This window comes from Delphinus delphis, chromosome 17 (genome assembly GCF_949987515.2).
Source record: "Delphinus delphis chromosome 17, mDelDel1.2, whole genome shotgun sequence".
Classification (NCBI taxonomy): domain Eukaryota; kingdom Metazoa; phylum Chordata; class Mammalia; order Artiodactyla; family Delphinidae; genus Delphinus; species Delphinus delphis.
The window spans coordinates 78,811,859-78,831,024 of NC_082699.1; the positions used below are offsets into that span (position 1 = coordinate 78,811,859).

Sequence of the window (19,166 nt, forward strand, 5' to 3'; positions counted from 1 at the left end):
CTGGCCCCTACCTCAACCTGGCGGCCACGAGAGGCTGCCCAAAGCACTGGCTGACCCCCTGAGCAAACCCCACGACCTCCTGGGGCTTTGCCCTCAGAGCGGAGGGCCCACCTGCTCAGGAGCTCCCAGCATTTCCTGGGGGGCAGCCCTCACCCCACTCACATCCCCAGGCCCTGGGCCCTGCTGGGGAGCCTGCACCTCTGCTCCCTATGTGCCGGACCAAGGCCAAGTCCGTCCGTCCTAAGCAGCCGCTTCATTCCACCTCACACAGGCGGTGCAGACCCCCGGGTGTGCCCGAGGGGCTGTCGGGGGCTCCCCCTAAGAGGGCTTCAGCTCTCGAGCTGCAGGAAGAAGCGGGTCCCTCTCTGCTCAGGCCTGCCGGCACCTGGAGCTGTCAGGGCGATGGCTCCTAATTTGTTCTCAGCTTCTCTGGGAAAGCAGGTCTCACTGTGCCAACGGCAGGATAAAAACATCTCTGTGTGTCTGGTCCTTTCTGGACCATCTCGGCAAGAGGAAGAGGGCTGCCTTCCGAGACACGGCCCCCGTGTGGCCGCCTTCCTCTCTGGGCAGCGAGGTCTGGTGGGGGGAGGCGGTCCACTGAGGCAGGTCCTCTGTCGGGTGCTGAAGAAACAAGCATTCCTCCACCAGGCCAAAGTGTGGGGGTGCGCAGAAGGGGGGGGTCGAACCCCGCCTCTCAGGGGGGCGTCCACCTCCTTCAAGAGTGTAGGACCTGCTCATTGCAGACACGGTAACAGGGCCTGGGCCAGTGACTCAGTTTACCAACCTGCCCAAGTCTCTGCTTTTCTAAAAGAATCTGCTTTTAGGGAAATTTTGTTCCAGAAACCCAGCTCCTGAGAGCTTCGGGGCAGGCAGGCCCCCCAACTCCTCTGCCGGCAGGCAAAACCAAGGCCCAGAGGGAGGAGGGGACACACACTCAGAGGCTCAGGGTCCACCACCAAGAGAACCAGGCGGCCCAACGGCTGCATTCTACATGCACCTCCCACATCAGGAGGCCCCCTCGCACACTCACTGGCACACCTGCCCCTGCACCTGCACGTCCACCCACATACTGGCACACCCACTCAGGCACCCGCTCCCACAGGTCCATCTCAGGGAACTGCACACCTCTGGCAGTTGTCACAGGTCATCCACGGCCAGCAAAACATCTGGCAGCACCTATTACACACATGCAAACTTGAGAAGAACAAAGAACTAGCAGCCCCCCACACCCCATGGTCGGACACTGACAACACCACCGCCACCTGCTGGCAGCCGCCCCAAATTACAGGTTCAGTTCTCTCGGCAGTTCACTCAACCACCCAAAAACTATCCGCTGGAACTAACTGGGCGCTGAATGGCCTCATCAGAGCGAAATGGCTTCCTGGAAACCTAAGCGTGCAGTGAAGGAAGCAGCCACGGAGACTGGCACGTGCCACCACGTGGCCAGAGGGCTGAGTCCACTAGGAAAACACGGGGGGCAGGGCGATGAGACACAGGGTGAGACGCTGTTGGGTTCCCTGGACTCCCTCTCTCCACCGGGCGGCCCAGGTGGCCAAGCTCAGGCAATGCCCTGGGAGCCCAGGTCCAGCCCCTCTGGGCTCGGGCAGGGGGCAGGCCTCAGTCTGCTGGTCACAGAGCAGTGGCACCACCAAAGGGCCGGCCCAGTCTCCACTGCTGGAGCGCCGAGAGCCGCCACGGCAGCCGGGGACACCCATGGGCACACACACATGCACGCACGCGTGCGCACGCCAGCCCGCACCTCGATCTGCAGGATGGCCTCCTCACGCAGCCGGATGGCCTCCAGGTCCTCCTCGGTGATCTCTGGAAGCAGCGCCTGCCCCTGGGCCTGCCACACGCCGTCACCCCCGTTAAAGATCTTCTCGTCCTCGGACAGCTCGGCAAATGGGGCCTGGGGGCTCTGCCGAGACACAGACCAAGGTTACCCGCACGCACAGCCCGCTGCCACCAGGCCGAGCTCTCGGCAGGCACCCAGGAGCCCCCAGCCTGCAGCCCTGAAGGGGCGGGGGGGCGGGCTCCACCCTGTCACTCGAGGGACGTCCCCACAGGGTCCCGGGTGCTGGGGCTGCCGTAGATGGTGGGCAGACACTGGGCCCTGTGGCCGTCCCAGGCCTGGCTGCGGGGAGCACTCGGCAGGACCCCACAGCCCCCTAGAGCCAGGGCCACACAGAAGACCCTGCAGAGCACAGCCGCCACGTTCCCAGCTCTCGAGGGATCACAAGCCTCTTCATGAGCCCCCAGGAAATGTCCCTACAAGCACACAAACCCCAGCTATTCGTCGGGGGGCTGTGGCCCCCCTGGGAAGCCCATCCCAGAGCTGGTTACAGACCAAGTGCAGCTGCCGGGCAGGGGCCGTGGAAACCGAAGCATGGACGTCACCCAGTAGGGCACAGACCCGCCCCAGCTGGGACCAGATCACGGGGAAGGAAAGCCTGAGGGGGGTTTTCAAGTTGTCTTATCCTTTACTCATTCCTTTAATTCACCAAATTTTCGAATGCAATAAACTAGCAGCTTCTCCCTTTAATGAATTCTATCTGTCCCCTGAGGGAACAACCTGGGTACAAGTGAGCTGACATCCACCCCTGAGGTGCCAGTCCCGAGTGGGGAGTGGGGTGCCAGTGGGGGGCCGCGCCTACCCAATCCCCACAGAGATGAGACAGCAGGAGCCAGGGATACCCCTCCTCCCAGAGCCATGGCTTCACACGAACAATGCTTCCAATTTACCTGCAAATTTTCAGCAGCAAAGCCTACTGACCTGCACCCCACGGCACCCCCCCAGGAAGACAGATAACGGCACACTCACTCCCCCCAGCCCCGCTCCCCCAGGCCTGTCGTGATGACCAGAGCAAGAGGAGAAGGCACAGAGGACGGGCAGAGCCCCGGGAGGGCAGCCTGCCCACCAGTGCCCCTCACCTCCCACGTGTGTCGAAGCTCCTTGGAGCCGCTGTCTCTGACGCTCCCAACATCCTTGCAGGGAGCAGCCAGGAGCCCACTTTACAGATGAGGCCGCAGAGGCCGAGAGGCCAAGGAACCCAGAAGAGCCGGGAAGTGGAGCAGGGCTCCGGGCTCCCACCTGGCACAGGGAGCTCCAGGGCGAGAACCACAGACCAGGAGAGAGGACGGTGCCGGCACAATGCTGACCACACGCCCTCCTCCCGGCCCGGGGACACACTGCCCTGGAGGCAGAGGTCAGTGCTGGGCGCACAGACAGACGGGGGGACGGCTGCCGCTCTTCTTGAGCCCCTCCTACAGGTGTCTGGGCAGCGGGGACGGGGCTGAAACACAGGACTGCCGTCGCCCACGGAACGGCCCTCTGTCACATCCCCAGGACACTTGGCGTCGGTCACCTTGGAAGGAGGCTGCAGACGCTGCCACTTGCCTATTTTCTGTTTCCCCTTTGTTACAGGCCCCTGATGTCTGCCTGCAATGAAGACCACCTTCCCATGCCCTGTGCAGCTCAGGGTCACATGGCAGTCCTGGCCACACTGACGCCAGAGAAGTGACTCTGGGTGTGTGGGGGGGGGCGGGCGGGTAGTCCAGGGGTCCACTCGGCTCCACAGGACGGTCTCTGTGCCTGTCCTCCCAGCAGACCCTGCTCCCTGCGGGCCCTGCCACACCGCCTACAGGAGGCCCCGCGGGTCAGCAGGAAGAGAACACAGTCTAGTGTCCACATTCTTTCCTGCACTTTGGGGCCCACGATGGCCACCGCAGGCCTGGCCTGCGTGCGGTGGAGCGGGTGACACTGCCCACACATACTCAGCTGGGCACCAAGAGCGGCAAATGGCACAGAAAAGAGCCTTGGGGCACCTGGACGAACGCCACCACAGGCGGGCGCAGGCACTGGAAAGCCACGCGTGACTGCGCCTAGGGAAGGGGACACACCGGATGCCACCCTTTCCATTGCTCGAGCCCCCACAGGGTGGGCACGCTCCCCTCGGTCACAGGGGGACGCGTCTGCACACACCCCGTCCTCCTCCCAAGGCTGGCACTCTCCCTACAGACCACACCGATACACGCAGCACCTCGTCCCCACCGTCAGCAGAGGCCTTTGAATAAATCAATACGTGGATACGTGAACACAGAATAAAAGATCCACAAATTCTGCTGACGGGCGCTCCTCGTCCAAGGCGGCAGTCACCACCTCCCTTCCCGGTGTGGGCGGGAGGAAGTGAGCAGTGCCAGGCGGGCAGGAGCGGGGTGCGGGCTGGCCCCGCGCCAGGCCGCGCGCCTCCACCGCCCCCCTTCTGCGCTTCCCAGGCCCCGCCTAGGCTGCAAAGCCCAGTCAGGTTCCGGCCCAGCACTGGCACCGTCGGGCCAGCGGCACACTCTCAGGGCCTCAGCGTTCTCCTCCACAGGACGGGAAGAGTGACCCGCGCCCAAGGCCTGTGGCCTGTGTTCACCACACAGCAGCTGTGCTGTCTGCACCCCCTGTCCCGTCCCTTCCCCGTGCTGCCCAGCACACCCCTCACTCCCAGCAGGAGCCGCGGCATCTGGTGCCCCTCGCTGATCCCATGCCCTCAGTCCAAGGCGGGGAGGGACCGAGAAAGCTCGGCTCTGCCGCTTACTGGCTGTGTGACACTGCCGAGGTCCTTACCTTCTCCAGCCTCAGCCTTCGCTTCCCTAAGACGGGGCGACACCGCCCGCGTCCCAGAGTCACATGAAGAAGTGACTGGGATGCAGGAGAGGCACTGACCAGCGAGCACACGCGAAAATGAGATGCCAATGGAGAGCCCAGGTCAGGTGCCACGCAGGGCCGGCCGTCCCCGGGCAAGTGAGTTACAGGCACAGGACACGCGTGCCTGCGGGGGACCCCAACAGTGCACCCCTCCCGGCAGCAGCTGCTCCAGAACAGGACACCCAGCCCTGAGCTGCACTGACGCCGGCCCCCCACCCACCTGACTCCATTGGCCTGGGGCACCGCCTGGACAGGGGCTTCTAAAGGCCTCCCTGGCAAACCTAACAGCCCCCGTGGGAAGAGCCCTGGCCCGCGCACCCAGGGGCACGCCCACTGCAGCTCTGCTGTAAAGCACAACGTGACCAGCGGCGGGGGGCAGGAGCACGGGGGCGCAGCCTGCAGTGAGCACCACGGACCAGCTGAAAGTGAGTCAGACACTATGGTGCAGAAGTGACACGACGGGTGTCGCGTGAAGCCTCCTGGAGTCTGGGTTTCCGTGGAAGCTCCAGAAAGCCGAAGCAAAGGGTGCCGGCCTCCCTGCAGGCGTGGGTACGGCGCCTGGCCTCCACAGGTATCGGCCGCCTTCCCCAAGCGGCTCAGGACAAGGGAGCAGGGAGGGAGAGAGGGCTGATCCCGCCGCGGCCCCCCTCCTGTAAGGATCAGAAAGCACCCTTTATTCTCCTCACAAAGCCTCAATGTGGGTCTTGAGCTCTGAAGCCAGGATTAGGATGTGCTGGCAGGGTGGGCGCTGGGGCCGCAGCGCAAGGGATAGCCGTGTGATGGCTTTCCAGCTTGCGGGGCAGCCAACAAAGGCGGCTTTCTCTTTGCTCCAAGGCCCAGGGCTTGGGTTCCGTTCCGACACGTCCATTAGAAGCCCACAGTCCAACGAGACTGCTGGGGGGCGGGCCCAGCGGTTTCCCGTGAGAAGAGATGGAGCCCGATGGGGGTTCAGGGAGGCCAGGAGGGCGCGTGGCGGGGGCTCAGCGTGGCCCCCCACCCAGGGCCAGTGAGCAGCGACCCAGGGCTCTCAGGGGCTCTGGGAAACGGGCCACTGTCTCGCCAATTCCGGCCCAGGGCTCTGCATGGGAAGCCCGTGACCTCGGCGGGAGGGCAAGCGTCAGAACGACAGAACGAGAGCTGGTCGCACACTTGGGAAACAGCTTCTGCGTAGTAGCCCGAGGCTGGTCATCCACTTCTCCAAACAGCGAAAGGCTGTATGTGTGAGCTGACGGAAGGCTGGAGGCCAGTAAAGCCCAGGACACAGAACAGGCGTGACTGTCGCCATCCTTCCCTGGCCCCATATTAAATAAAGGCGCTGGGGCCCAGGGGCAGGGCCAGCCCGCCCTGCGCCTGGCGGGGACCGCAACTAGGGTACTTCCCAGCAGACGTGGAGGTGAGGTGGTCTTTATTGCTGCTGCTGGGAGCACGGGGCTCTGGTGAACCCACACCGAGCTGGCGACGGCAATGCAGACTTCGGAGTGTTCCCAGCGCTGGACAGGCACAGCCCTGCCTTGGGACAGAGGCCAGCCCAGAAGCACCTGGCGGCTGCCCACTGCCTAGGCCTGGGTAGGAGACTGACCCAGGACCCAGCTGAGGCTGCGGCCGACAACAGCCAAGAAGGTTGACTCCAGAGAAGCCAACCTGCCCCTGCTCACAGCCACACCCAGCACTCAGCTCAGAAGAGAGCCAGCAGGCAGCGGCCACCCCTGCTCCTGCCAGGACCAGGACCACCGGTCCGCAGATGACAGCCCGGAAGTCCGGATCATCAATGCGGCCACACCCCCGGGCTGAATCCTGCAGTGTATCATCTCATCAACTACAGCTTCCAAAATTCCTGGAAATAATCTAATCTTTCATAACTTCTCAGAAGCACTGTTGACCACTGTCTTCCTCTTTAAGAAAAACTCTACTGAAATAGGACATCAGTAGTTGAATGCACAAATCACAAGTGTAGATCGGTCTGTGAACTGTAACAAAAGGAAGACTTCCGGGTCAAGATACGGACATTCCAGCCTCCTCCTCATCATGCTGTCCCCTACCAAGGGTAGGGGCTTCTAACTCTGCCCGTTGGTTTGGTCCGGTTTTGACCTCTATCCTCTTTGGGCTCAGCCTGTGTCCGAGGTGTCACCGGGGCCTTGCTGGCCACAGCACAACCCTTCTGCTGCCACAGTCTCCCATTTACGGACTCCGCACAAATGCTGTCCATCCCACCGCAGGCTGGCTCTCTCCCAGGTGTCTGCTGCTGTATGTCACGTGTGCTCAGCGTTCTTCTATGTGACTTTTCACTGGGTATACATTTAAGGTGGAGCTGCAAGGCCACAGACAGGACGTTTCACTCCCCAGGTGTGTTCAGCTACCAGAGCGGGGGCACCACTCACACTCCCGTCTACTGCACAAGGTCTCCGGCTGCCCCACAGCCCTGCCGGCACTCGGCGCGCTCCTGCATTTTCATTAGTTCTTTTTAGTCGTGTTGGTGGGGATGAGGTGTGCAGAGATGCAGCATCGTGGGTTAACTCTGCCTGCTTCTAATGACACGTGCTGAGCACACACCCATGTGCTTACCAGCCATGCTGACGTCCCTTTTGAACGTGCATGCCCCAGGGTGTTTGCCCTTTTATGTTTCTGAATTGAGTTGTTTGTCTTTTTCCTACTGATTTGTAAGAGATCTTTACACATTATGAAGTCCTTTCAGATACGTGATGTGCAAATGCCTTCTCTCACTCTGTGGGTCACCTCTTCGCTCTCTGAGGGTTGTACAGACTGTAACAAAGTCAAGTTTATCACTTTTTCTTTACAGTAAGTACATTTTCATCTGTGTGGGAGGAAGACAGCCTCCTATGGTAGCCTCTAGAAGCTTCACTGCCTTACCACTCACATTTAGATGTGTGATCCAGGGAAGTGTTCTGAGCCTGGGTGAACCGGGGTGAAGGATCTGTTGTGCCAGCAGTGCTCCAGCCCCCTCCCAGCCACAGAGCGATGGCCCTGGGCCCGCAGCACTTCCTGGCTGAGAGGGTACTCACAGCCTGAGCTGGCTTGTCGCCTCGTGTGGACATCCTGCCCTTCGCTCCTCAGTCACTCTGACACCAAGATGCAGTGGGCGGGGTGTTCGGACCTGTACTTGCCGTGTGCTCAACAGGACCTTTCCCAGCTCAACCATCAGCCAATCAGCATCAAGTCCTGTGCAAATCCTGTGCCTCCCACTGCGTGGCAGTGCACCTCCCACAAACCAGGTAATCACGTATGTGTGAGTCTGCATCTATATGCGACTCTGATCCCACTGGTCTGTTTGCTTAGCCTTCAACAAATACCACACTGTTCCAATTTCTATTGCTTTATATTGTGTTCTGATACCTGGGAATGTAAACCCTCAGTTCTGTTCTTCAAAACTGTCTTCATTATTCGGGGGTCTTTATATTTCCATATAGATTTTATGATCAGTTTGACAATTTACACACGCGTCATATACAAACACATATTCAAAACCTGCTAGGATTTTTATTTGGATTGTATTGAACCTACAGAACCACTTGGTGAGAACTGACATCTTTATACATCAAAGTTTCCAATCTACAAATATGGTGTACCCCTCCATTATTTAATCTTCTGTAATTTCTCTCAGTAATGTTTTATAGTTTTCTATATAGAAGCTTCAACAACTGGTCATGGATGTCTTCCTGGTTTTGACGCTATTATAAATGCTGTCACTTTTTAAGTATCATTTCCAAATTGTCTTTTGCCGGCACACACAATGTTTTCTTGCACACTGACATGATAACAGAAATCCTGTTACATTCACTTACGAACTCTCAAGTTTCATCAGATTCATTCACATTTTCTAGTTACACAATCATGTTGTCTGTGAAGGGGTTTTAAACCTTCCCAATTTTAAACCTTTTATTTCTTTTTCATCTCTTATTGCACTGGACATGCCCTCAGTGCAATGGAGAATAGAAGCAATAATACTGGACACCATGTCTCCTCCTCACTCTCAGGAGAAAAGATTTTAATATCTCACCAGTGAGTGTGCTGCTGTTAGACTTTTGCAGGTACCCTTTATCAGATTAAAGGCATTCCTATCTACTCCTAGTTTGCGGAAAGTTTTGAGTCCCCCTAAGTGGGTGCTGAATTTTACCAAATGCTCTTCCGTGTCTATGGAGATGATCAAATAGATTTTCTTTCTTACTGAATTAACATGGTAAATTACTCTGATTATTTCTGAATGTAAACCAACCTTGCATCCCTAGAATAAATCCTACTTTATAATGATGTATTACCTTTATATATATTGCTAGACTTAGCTTATTAACATTTTGGTTAGGATTTTTGCTTCTATGCTCGTGAGACAGCACGTTATTTTCCATTTACTAGCCTCATAAAGCAAGGTGGGACGTATACCCTCTTTTTATATTCTATATAAGAGTTTGTGTAAACTGGTATTATTTATTCCTCAAATATTTGGGAGAATTCATCAGTAAAGCCATCTAGTCTGAAGTTTTATTGCTAGGATGCTTGTTAATTATGGATTTCATTTCTTTAATAAATACTGGACTTTCCAGATTTTTTACACATCCTGGGAGGTCACATTTTTCTTTAAAAACTTGTACTTCATGTAAGTTGTCAAATTTATGGGTATGAAGTTGCTAACAGTATCTTATTACTTTTTTTTTTAGTTTTTAGAAGCTATAATGATATAGCCGTTTTCATTACTGATGCTAGTAATTTGTATTTTCTCTCTGTATCTTGATTAACCTTGTAGGATTTAACAATTTTATTAATCATTCTAAAGAACCAATCTTTGGCTTTGTTGAATTTGTCTATCGTACATCTATTTTATTTTTCACTTGTTTCTGCTTTTTCCTATATATTTTCTTTGGATTTAATTTTTTGTTGTTTTTCTAGCCATTTGAGATTGAGAATTAGATCACTAATTTTCACACGTGCTTCTTTTCTAATATATGTGTTTAAAGTTATAAACTTCCCTCTAAGCACTGCTTTAGTTGCAACCCATAAGCTTTAATTTCTTGCATTTTCATTTTTGTTCAGTTCAAGATTATTTCTAATTTCTACTAGGGTTTCTTCTTTGATCCATGGGTTATTTCAAATTATATTATTTAAATTCTCAACCCCTGGTGTTGAGAATTTTGTTACCAGATTCTAGTTTAATTGCACTCTGGTTAGAGAACATATTCAGTATTATGTCAGTCATTTAGAATCTGCTGAGACTTGCTTTACCATCTAGCATATGCATTATGTGTATATTCTCTTAGTGTCATAAATATCAATTAGGTCAGTGTATTAATCAGTAGTATTGCTTGAATATTTTATATCCTTCCTGAATTTTTTCAATTTATTTTATTAGTCATTTAGAGTGGTGTGTCATAATTTCCGACTGTGATCGTGGATTTACTAGCTTTCCTTTTACTACTATCAGTTTTGCTTTATATTTCTATTTTTGAGGGTATATTGTTAGGTACATATAAATTTAAAATTATGTCTTCCATTTGAATTAACTTTTTATCCTTACAAAATATACCTCTGTCTGCCCACTAAGAATTCTTCACGTGAAGTCTACTTATTCTGATATTAATATGGCTCTGTCTGCCCACTAAGAATTCTTCATGTGGAGTCTGCTTCTTCTGATGTTAATATGGCTTTACCAGCTTGCTTTAGCGTTTGGTTGCACAGTATATTTTTTTCCATATTTTTACTTTCAACATTTTTCTGGATTTATATTTAAGGTTTGACTCTTCTGAGCACTACACAGCTTTTTTCTTTTAACCAAGGCTGACCATCTGTGCCTTTTAATTGGAAGGGTTAGTCCATTTTAGCTTAGCATAAGTGGTATAAATCAGCCATCTTACAATTTATTTCCTATTTTTTCCTGTTTTGTGTTGATTTCTTTTTTTTTTTTTTGCTTTTAAATTAAGCATTTGTTTTATTATTTCATAGGTACCTCTCTATTGATGTTACGCTGTCTATTCTTGTATTGTCCTTTTAGTATTACCCACAATGCAATATGCATCCTTGGATTATTACAGCCTACCTTGCGTTGGTATTTTCGTTTCTTCTCTGATGACGCAAGGACATTACAGTACCTTAACACCATTCACCTCCTTTATGTCCTCTGTGCTGTTGTTGTGCAAGTATTTTCATTTGCCCCATACCTTAAGCCTCACAAGTCATCATTATTATTACTCAACAGTCAACATGGATTTAGGTGTATCCACATTTTATTGTTTTCAGTGCCCATAATTCCTTCCTCCATTACTATGCTTCCATCTGGGATTATCTTCCTTCTTCTACTTTTAGAGAGTTCTGCTGATGAATTCTCTCAGTTTTTGTTTCTCTAAATATGTTTTCATTTCACCTTTCCTTCTGAAAAATATTTTCACCAGATGTAGAATTCCAGGTTGGTAGTTATTTTCTTTCAACTGTCCTCTGGTTTCCACTGTTTCTTTTAAAACGTCCAGTGTAAGTCTCATTGCTTTTTTAAAAATAATGTGACTTTTTCTTGGGCATCTAAGACTTTTTTTCTGGCTTTAATCTGCCTTTAAGATTTTATTTTTGTCTTTGGTTTTCAAGTTTTTATTATGATGTGACTAAGCGTAGCTTTAAGAAACAGGATAACTTTATCCTATTCATCATAGAGCTTCTTCAATCTGTGGCTTGAAGTATTTGGACAGTTTTGGAAAATTCTCAACCATAACCTCTTCAAATATTGTTTCTGTCCATTCTCTCTCTCCCCCGTTCATCTAGGACTCCAATTACACCCTTTACTGGATTTTCTATCATTCCTACTCACAGGAGGGTTGGTCTAATACAAGTTGGTCCTGTACAGTAGGTAGAACTGTCAGCAAGCACTTCCCTGTATCAAGCCCATGCCAGAGACCTGAGGGTAAAATGTCAATTTCTTTTTCTATTTTAAGGATATTTAATTCATTATTTTATTTTATTTTATTTATTTTACCTACATTTTTATTGAAGTCTAGTTGATTTACAATATTGTGTTAACTTCTGCTGTACAGCAAAGTGATTCAGTTATACATGTATACATTATTTTTTATATTCTTTTCCATTACGGTTTATCATACGATACTGACTACAGTTCTCTGTGCCATACGGTAGGACCTTGGTCCTCCCCGCCCTTCCCTGGAGCCCCAGTGGCACCGGATTCTAAGCTGTCCTCTAACACCCCTGGCCAGGTAAATACTCAGCACCCACCTGCTGCTTGCCAACCCTCTGTGCTGTGGGAAGCAGTGCTCTGGACTTTTCTGCAATTCTCTGTTGGATAAAGTACAAGAAAAGGGAGACGGGAAGAACAGAAAAGGTGGGGAAAAGAGAAGAAACAGTCAGATAAACACAAAGCACTGGACGATGACACAGCAAAGCACACCTTCAGCTGCCCCAGGACTCTAACTGGGAGCCTGGCTGGGCTTGGGGGCTGATCGGCTAGATGGCTTCCTCCCACATCCTCGGGCGGCTGTGGAAGGATGGGTGATACCTGTTCTCCCACCTCCCACGGGGCTGTCATGAGGACCCTCTTAGGCAGCGCTCCAGAGGTAAACATCCCTCGCTTGCACGCATGCTGTGGTCCCACCAGCCAGATCCTGGCGATTATCCAACGTCTGCAAGGTGGCCCTTCCTCTGCTTTGGGGGGTGGGACTGTACCAGGCCGACCCAGAGTGGGTGCTCAGGGGACCTGCAGGGGCCTCACCTTTTGCACCACTCCATAGCTCTGGATGGCGTCTGAAAGCTGAGTTTTCAGACGGTCCAGCTGAAGACGCTCCTGCTGCAAAGAGTGGGGGGCGGCTTCAACAGGCTGCCGAGGCCTCATCTTGCCCCCGCGGCCCCTCCATCCCTGGGCACTTCAGTTCACTATGCTCCTGTGCCCCTCCCGTCCCTCCTGGCAGCACCTGCACCACAGCGTCCCCGTCCATCCATCTCCAGCCTCACGGCCGTCACCACCCCCTCTGCCATTAGAACTGGGTTCATCCCCATCTTCATCAGCCGGTGCCGTCATCTCCATCACCTCAAACACCAGCAAGGGCTCCACGGGCTCAGCCAGCATCACCGTGAACACCATCTCCACCCAAACCACAGGCATCATCAATACTGACCTCGGGGCCAGCCGCTCTAACGTGATATGCCTGTCCTGTCCCCAAAACAAACTACTCGGGTGAGAGGTGTTACAATCCCCACCTAGCAGCTCAGGAGATCTTGGGCACAAGTTCTAAGTGGCCTGTTCCAGGTCACACAGGCGGTGAGGCTGCATCTCAGCCCCAGCATCAGAACTGCGGCCGGCAAACCATCCATCCTGCCCCCAGCACCGCAGCCCTCACACACGGCCTCTGTCCTCCTGCTGGAATGGGACCTCGTCTCTCGTTCGTCTCTGCACCCCAGCGTCAAGGATGAAACCCGGCACAGAGCCAGCACCCAAGGCATACTGACAAACGAGGGAACGGGCAAGCAAGCCCTGGACCCTGACACCGCCAGGCCATCAGGAGCCACAGCCCCTCCTCTCTCACCACACAGCACTAGCACCAATGGAGCCATGCCAGTCCCAGGGTCCTTGGACCAGGACGCGGACACAGGCTCCTGGTCCCCTCCTGCCCCCAGCACCTCCTGTCAGCTCCCAGGAGGGCCCTGGACACTCCCCAGACCCTGCGTCTCAAGTCCCAGAACCCAGCCCTCACTGCCACCATGCACCCGTGCAAGCCCATGGGTGAGAAGGGGCCACGGGGCACCAGCAGGCCAGGCGCGTTTCGGGAGACCAGCTCTCCAACACCTGCCCTTCCAGGGCACTTGGCAGTGTCTGGGCCTCACAGCTCTGTGGAGTCTGTTCCAGTGTCCAGGTAAGGCTCTTATAATTGGCACCACATGTATGCCCCAGGACAGACCTAAGGGCCCAAGGGGCTATTTAGTGCTTTTGAGCAAAACATCTCCAGCTCTGCAGCCCACGTGCTCCAGCACCAGCTCCAGGTGACGGGCTCAGCCTCTCTTCCCTGCGAGAGCAGTGACCCACGCTGCCCCCCTGGACAAGACGTCCTCCCGCAGGACCTCACTTGTGTTCTCCCAGCATCTGGCAGAGTAGGTGTGCAATAAATGTTTGTTGGTTCTCAGATGGATGGATGGGTGGGTAGGTGGCTGGGTAAGTCGGTGGACAGGCAGGTAAATGGATGGAGGGACAGATGGACAGACGGGGGGCTGGTGGGTGGGTGGATGGAAAGAAGGAAGGATATATTAGGCTAAAAGTGAGCCCTCTGAACTCCCAAGGGGGTCAACTCTGCTTTCCAGCCCTCGTGACATACACAGAGCCGGGGACATGCGTCACAAGGCCACACGTGAACAGGCCCATGAACACCAAGGCCTCAGAACCGCTGCAGACGCTGCCCTGTGCTGCGTGAACCCTGGGCGAACCCTGGCCCAGGCGCCCGCCTCTGGTCCCGACGACCAGGCTGTGACCGTTATATCGCATGCAGAGCAGCGCCCGCCACTCCCAGCAGAGCTCTGAGTGCTTCCTCCACCTGAGACCTCGGGTGCATCCTGCCCACGCCATGCAGGGACACCTGACCCCTGATCCTAGGACGTTTTTTTAAGTGTATTTTTTTTTTTTTAATCGAAGTGTAACTCAAGTTTTCGAGCTGGGTCTACTTTATTAGGTGAAACTCCATCTATCTTAAGTGTACAGCTCACCTTAAGTGTAAGCTTCAGTTGTACAACCAGCACCAGCACCTGGTTTTAGAACATTTCCATCACCCCCAAAGCCCTCTGTGTCCTCCCGAGACCAGTCCCCACGTCTGCTTTCTGTCTCCAAAGGGACCTCCGGGCACCTGGGACGAACAGAACACACACGTGCTCCTCTCACCCCGCGGGAGCTCTGTGCTCCCCCAGGCTGAGCAGCATCAGTGGTCCACGCCTGCCCACTGCTGGACGGCGCCCGCGGGGCTCACCACGGGGCCTGAGTCTTCCTCACCAGAGGCAGGGCCTCTCTGCGAGGGGCCACACTTCAGCTTTTAGGGTTTGGAGGTGGGTCTCTGCTGTTGTAGCTGCTGGCAGCCCTGGGCCACATGTAAACGAATGGGCAACAAACAAGCTTCACTGAAGAAAACAGGCCCCTGCTCTGTAAGCCGCGAGGGCTTAACAACACTGCATGCTCTGGGCTCCCCCAACCTCTGGGGGAGCAGGTAGGGTGTGGATAACAGACAGCCGGCCAGGGCTGGAGGGCACGTGAGAGGCCAGTGGGGAGGGGCAGCGGGGACATGGGGGCTGTGAAGGGGCCGTGGTCTGGGATGCAGTGGCCGTGACCACGCTGAGGAGGCCGACGGTGAGTGCAGTGGCAGGAAGGGCACACGTAGAGGTGGCAGGTGGGTGAGGGGCACGTAGAGCAGGGCAGGGGGACAGGGCACTCTTGCCCAGGAGGCCGGGAGCCCACGGCACCTGCACCGCTGCCCGGCCCATGGCCCGGTGAACAGAGGAACGCGCGACCTCTGCCCCGAGCAACCGTGTGGTCAGCATCTGTCTCCCCACCCCCGCCCCGGGCCCTGGCCCCCTCCGGCCCCCAGCGAACATACCCGGGAGCAGCCCCGCAGGAGCTCAGCCATCTGCTTCAGGGCACTGGTGCTGGCTGCGATCGCGTGGTTGGTCTGCTGCTGCACCGTGTGCCTGGAGTGGGTGTGGAGGGGACGGAAGGCCAGGGGGCGGGCAGCAGAAAGGGGGGATGACACAGAAGGGCAGCACGGCAGGTGGCGGGCTCGTGGAGGGACGGGAAAGTGCACAGGAAAGGAGGAGTCGTGCAGAGGAAAAAGGGAACAGACGGGAAGGACGTAAAGATAGGCCCAGGGAGGGACAGACACGGGAGAGGGGCAGGCGAGGCGGGGGGAGGGGGGAAATGACATGACACGGTGAACTCAGGTCAGCGTCACCAGGCCCCTCACCTCCGAGCCCCCATGGACCCCATACCCAAGCCACGGGCTCGGTAGCTGCACCCCCGGGGCCCCAGCCATGAGCCCTCCCTGTGGAAAGGCCGCTGTGGGTCAGCACCGGTCGGGGCCCAGGAAGCACGGTGGCTGCACAGGTGGCCCTGGGACCACTGCTGAGGAAAGCCCAGCCTTCTCCCAGGCCTCTGGGGGCCCCGGTGAGACTCCCACCTCCAGACCCAGGAACAGGGGGAGGCCGGGCCCAGGGCCTCTCCCAGCCCCTCAGTTTATGATTCTGAGTGTGACCTTGAAGGTGCTGAAAAGACCAGCCCCTCACCGCCTGGGGCTGACCACTGCCCCTGCGGATGGAGTGACACAGGGCAGACCCTGTCCTCAGGCCTCCTGCGGGCTCACAGGCCCAAGTGAGGGAAGGGCCCTGGCCTGGCTACGGGGCGCAGACACTAGAGACCCTCCCGACCTTCAAGCTGCAGCGCAGATGCCCCCCTTTGCCCCCTGTGGGACCCCCACGTGGCAGCAGCGGGCGTGGGCACCAGGCCACCCCGGGCTGAACATGGGAAGCTCCGGACAGGCCACCCACGGAGCCGGGTGCCGTCTGCCGAGGTGGACGCCCCGGGAGGCACGGGCAGGCCCCAGGCCCCAACGCTGGCCCCTGGGTCACACGGAGCTGCAGCATGCGGAAAGGGGGATGGGGGTGGCATAGGAAGGAGACTCTGCACCAGCCTAAGGGGGCGCGGGCCGAGGACGCGGTGCAGGGACCCTTTCCTCCCAGGTCGCCCGGAGGCCACAGGAAACAGCAGGGACACACGCCGTGTTTCCCCTCGGGATTTGGTCACGTGGTCGCTGGTGCCACAGAGCCCTCCCTCCTTGTCACACCTCCCATCCAGATAAGGAAATATTACGAATCCCAAGTGCCAATAAATTTGACAGCTAAGATGAAAAAGAAAAATTCCTTGAAAGACAAGAATTATCAAAGCTGACTCAGGAAGAAACAGAAAACCTAAACAGCTCTACACCTACTGAAGGAATTAAATTTGTTCTCGAAAACATTCCTACAGATACAGACGACTTCACCATCAAATATTTAAAGAAGTAATATCAATACTATAGAGTCCTCCAGAAAACAGACAAGAAGGGACACTTACATTTTACGCGGCCAGCATTACCCTGATACCAAAACCTAAACAAAGAATCTAAAAGCAAAGGGCAGCAAAAGTCACATAACAGAGCAGCAAAAATCCTGCACAAAATATTAGAAACTTGAATCCAACCACATACAAAAAGGATAACATCGTCCAAGGAACGCAAGGTTGGTGTGACATCCAAAATCAATTAATGTAATCCTCATACTAACAGAACAAATTTAAAAGGGAGAAAATCATCTCAATAAACTATGCAGAAAAAGCATCTGACAAAATTCAACAAGAATTCATGACAAGAGCTCTAAGAAAACTAGAAAAGAGAAGGGAAGGTGATCAACTTGATGAAGAGACACTGTAAGGACAAAGCAGCCTCCTGTCACTGCCAGGACAGGCGGGCGGCTCCCCCCGAACGGGCACCGGCACAGGCGTACACTTCCAGGACTGCCTACCTCCACGTGGAACTTTATAGGTTTATGACATTCTAACTATAAAAGGGCACGGTTACAACACTGTAACGGGACGAAAGAGGTAAGCAGCACAGAGATTTAAAACAAAGAAGTGGAAGAGTCTCTGTCACAGACGACAGGTTCATTTATGTAGAAAAATCCTAGGGAATATGGAATCTAACGAGGGCACAGGGCACAGGCGATAAACAGAATCAGCTCTATTTCCATGTAGCGGAACCAAAAATGGGAAATGAAATTTAAGCAACGATACCTCTTACAACAGTATAAAAATATAGGGACTTCCCTGGTGGTGCAGTGGTTAAGAATTCACCTGTCAATGCAGGAGACACGGGTTCGATCCCTGGTCCAGGAAGATCCCACATGCCACAGAGCAACTAAGCCCATTAGCTACAACTACTGAGCCTGTGCTCTGGAGCCCGCGAGACATAACTACTGAGCCCGCGTGCCACAACTACTGAAGCCTACGCACCTAGAGCCTGGGCTCCATAACAAAAGAAGCCACTGCAGTGAGAAGCCTGCACACCACAATGAAGAGTAGCCCCCGCTCGGGGCAACTAGAGAAAGCCTGCGCGCAGCAACGAAGACCCAACACGGCCAAAAATAAATTAATTAATTAATTAATTTTAAAATATATACATATGAAATCATTACCATAAATTTAACAAAATACATGCAAGACCAGTGCACTAAAACCTACAAGGAACTTCTGGGAAAAAAACACCTGTAAATGAGACGAAAGCCGACCATGTTCATGGCCAGGAAGACTCAGGATCCCTGTGAGGCCAGTTCTCTTTAAACGGGTCTGCAGAGTCACTGTGACCCCATATAAAATTAGAGCAAGCTTCAAACATCAGAAAAGGACAAGCTGACTCTAAAATTTATGTTGAAATACAACCAATCGGAAGTAGCCAAGACAATTTCAGAAAAGATGAGCAGAGCTGGAGGACGTCCAGCAGGGAGGTGCGGCCGCAGGGCAGGCTTCCTGCCCGGGGCTCCTGGAAGGACCGTCCATTCATTCAGCTACTCTTGCCGGGGGGGCCCAGCAGTGCCCTGGGCTGACACTGATGAGCCTCACCTTCACTCCCCGGCCACCTCGGCCAGTCTGGGAGCCGTGCTGGGGGGCGGGACAGAGCCACTCACGGTGGCTCACAGAAATGACAAAGCCCACGCCTGTCTCACGCAAGATGAGAAAAACAGGTTCAACCTTGTGAGGTTCTCGTGAAGCTATATTTATTCAATTTGAAAGATTGTTCTTTCTCCTGAGATCAGGTCCTGCCTACTTCAGGAGTACTGAAATATCTTTATTTTTTAATATGATGGCAATAGTGGATGGTAGCGTACTTTTTTTTTTTTAATGTCCTTACTTGGCAAAATACAAAAGCTGGTGACTGTCAATGTGGAGAAAATATAGACCTGACAACTCCATGCTGTCTCAAGTCATTTAAAAATGCTAACGGCGGGCTTCCCTGGTGGCGCAGTGGTTGAGAGTCCGCCTGCCAATGCAGGGGACGCGGGTTCGTGCCCTGGTCCAGGAAGATCCCACATGCCGTGGAGCGGCTGGGCCCGTGAGCCATGGGCGCTGAGCCTGCGCGTCCAGAGCCTGTGCTCCGCAACGGGAGAGGCCACAGCAGTGAGAGGCCCGTGTACCGCAAAGAAAAAAAGAAAAATGCTAACGGTCCAGGAGGTGCACAAATTCCCCCCACATATGTGGCCATGGAAGGCTCTGGAAGGCCAGGACACACAGGCTAGGGAGCCTGGTCAGCCCCACCTGGAGGAGGGGCAGAGGGCTGGGGTTCCTGAGGGGTGGAGCGGGGCAGGAAGGCACTCAGCGAGCTGTGGACCTGGAAGCTGAGGCTGCAGGGGCGGGTGGGGAGCAGCTGGGGCCCGCGGAAGGGCCCGCTCCCCTCTCCAGACCCACATCGGTGATGGC

The 19,166-nt window shown here is 54.2% G+C and overlaps 1 protein-coding gene across 2 annotated transcripts in view; it reads right to left on the bottom strand.

The window, feature by feature from the left end:
* The window catches only part of TSNARE1 (t-SNARE domain containing 1), a 79,880-nt gene that overhangs the window by 17,295 nt on the left and 43,419 nt on the right, over positions 1 to 19,166 (bottom strand). For both annotated transcript variants that reach the window (XM_059995256.1, XM_059995257.1), the window contains exons 6-9: positions 15,265 to 15,355; positions 12,408 to 12,482; positions 11,915 to 11,974; positions 1,760 to 1,918 (exon numbers count right to left, since the gene is read on the bottom strand). In XM_059995256.1, coding sequence (XP_059851239.1) covers positions 1,760 to 1,918; positions 11,915 to 11,974; positions 12,408 to 12,482; positions 15,265 to 15,355 — 385 coding nt within the window. The remainder of the gene's footprint in view (positions 1 to 1,759; positions 1,919 to 11,914; positions 11,975 to 12,407; positions 12,483 to 15,264; positions 15,356 to 19,166) is intronic.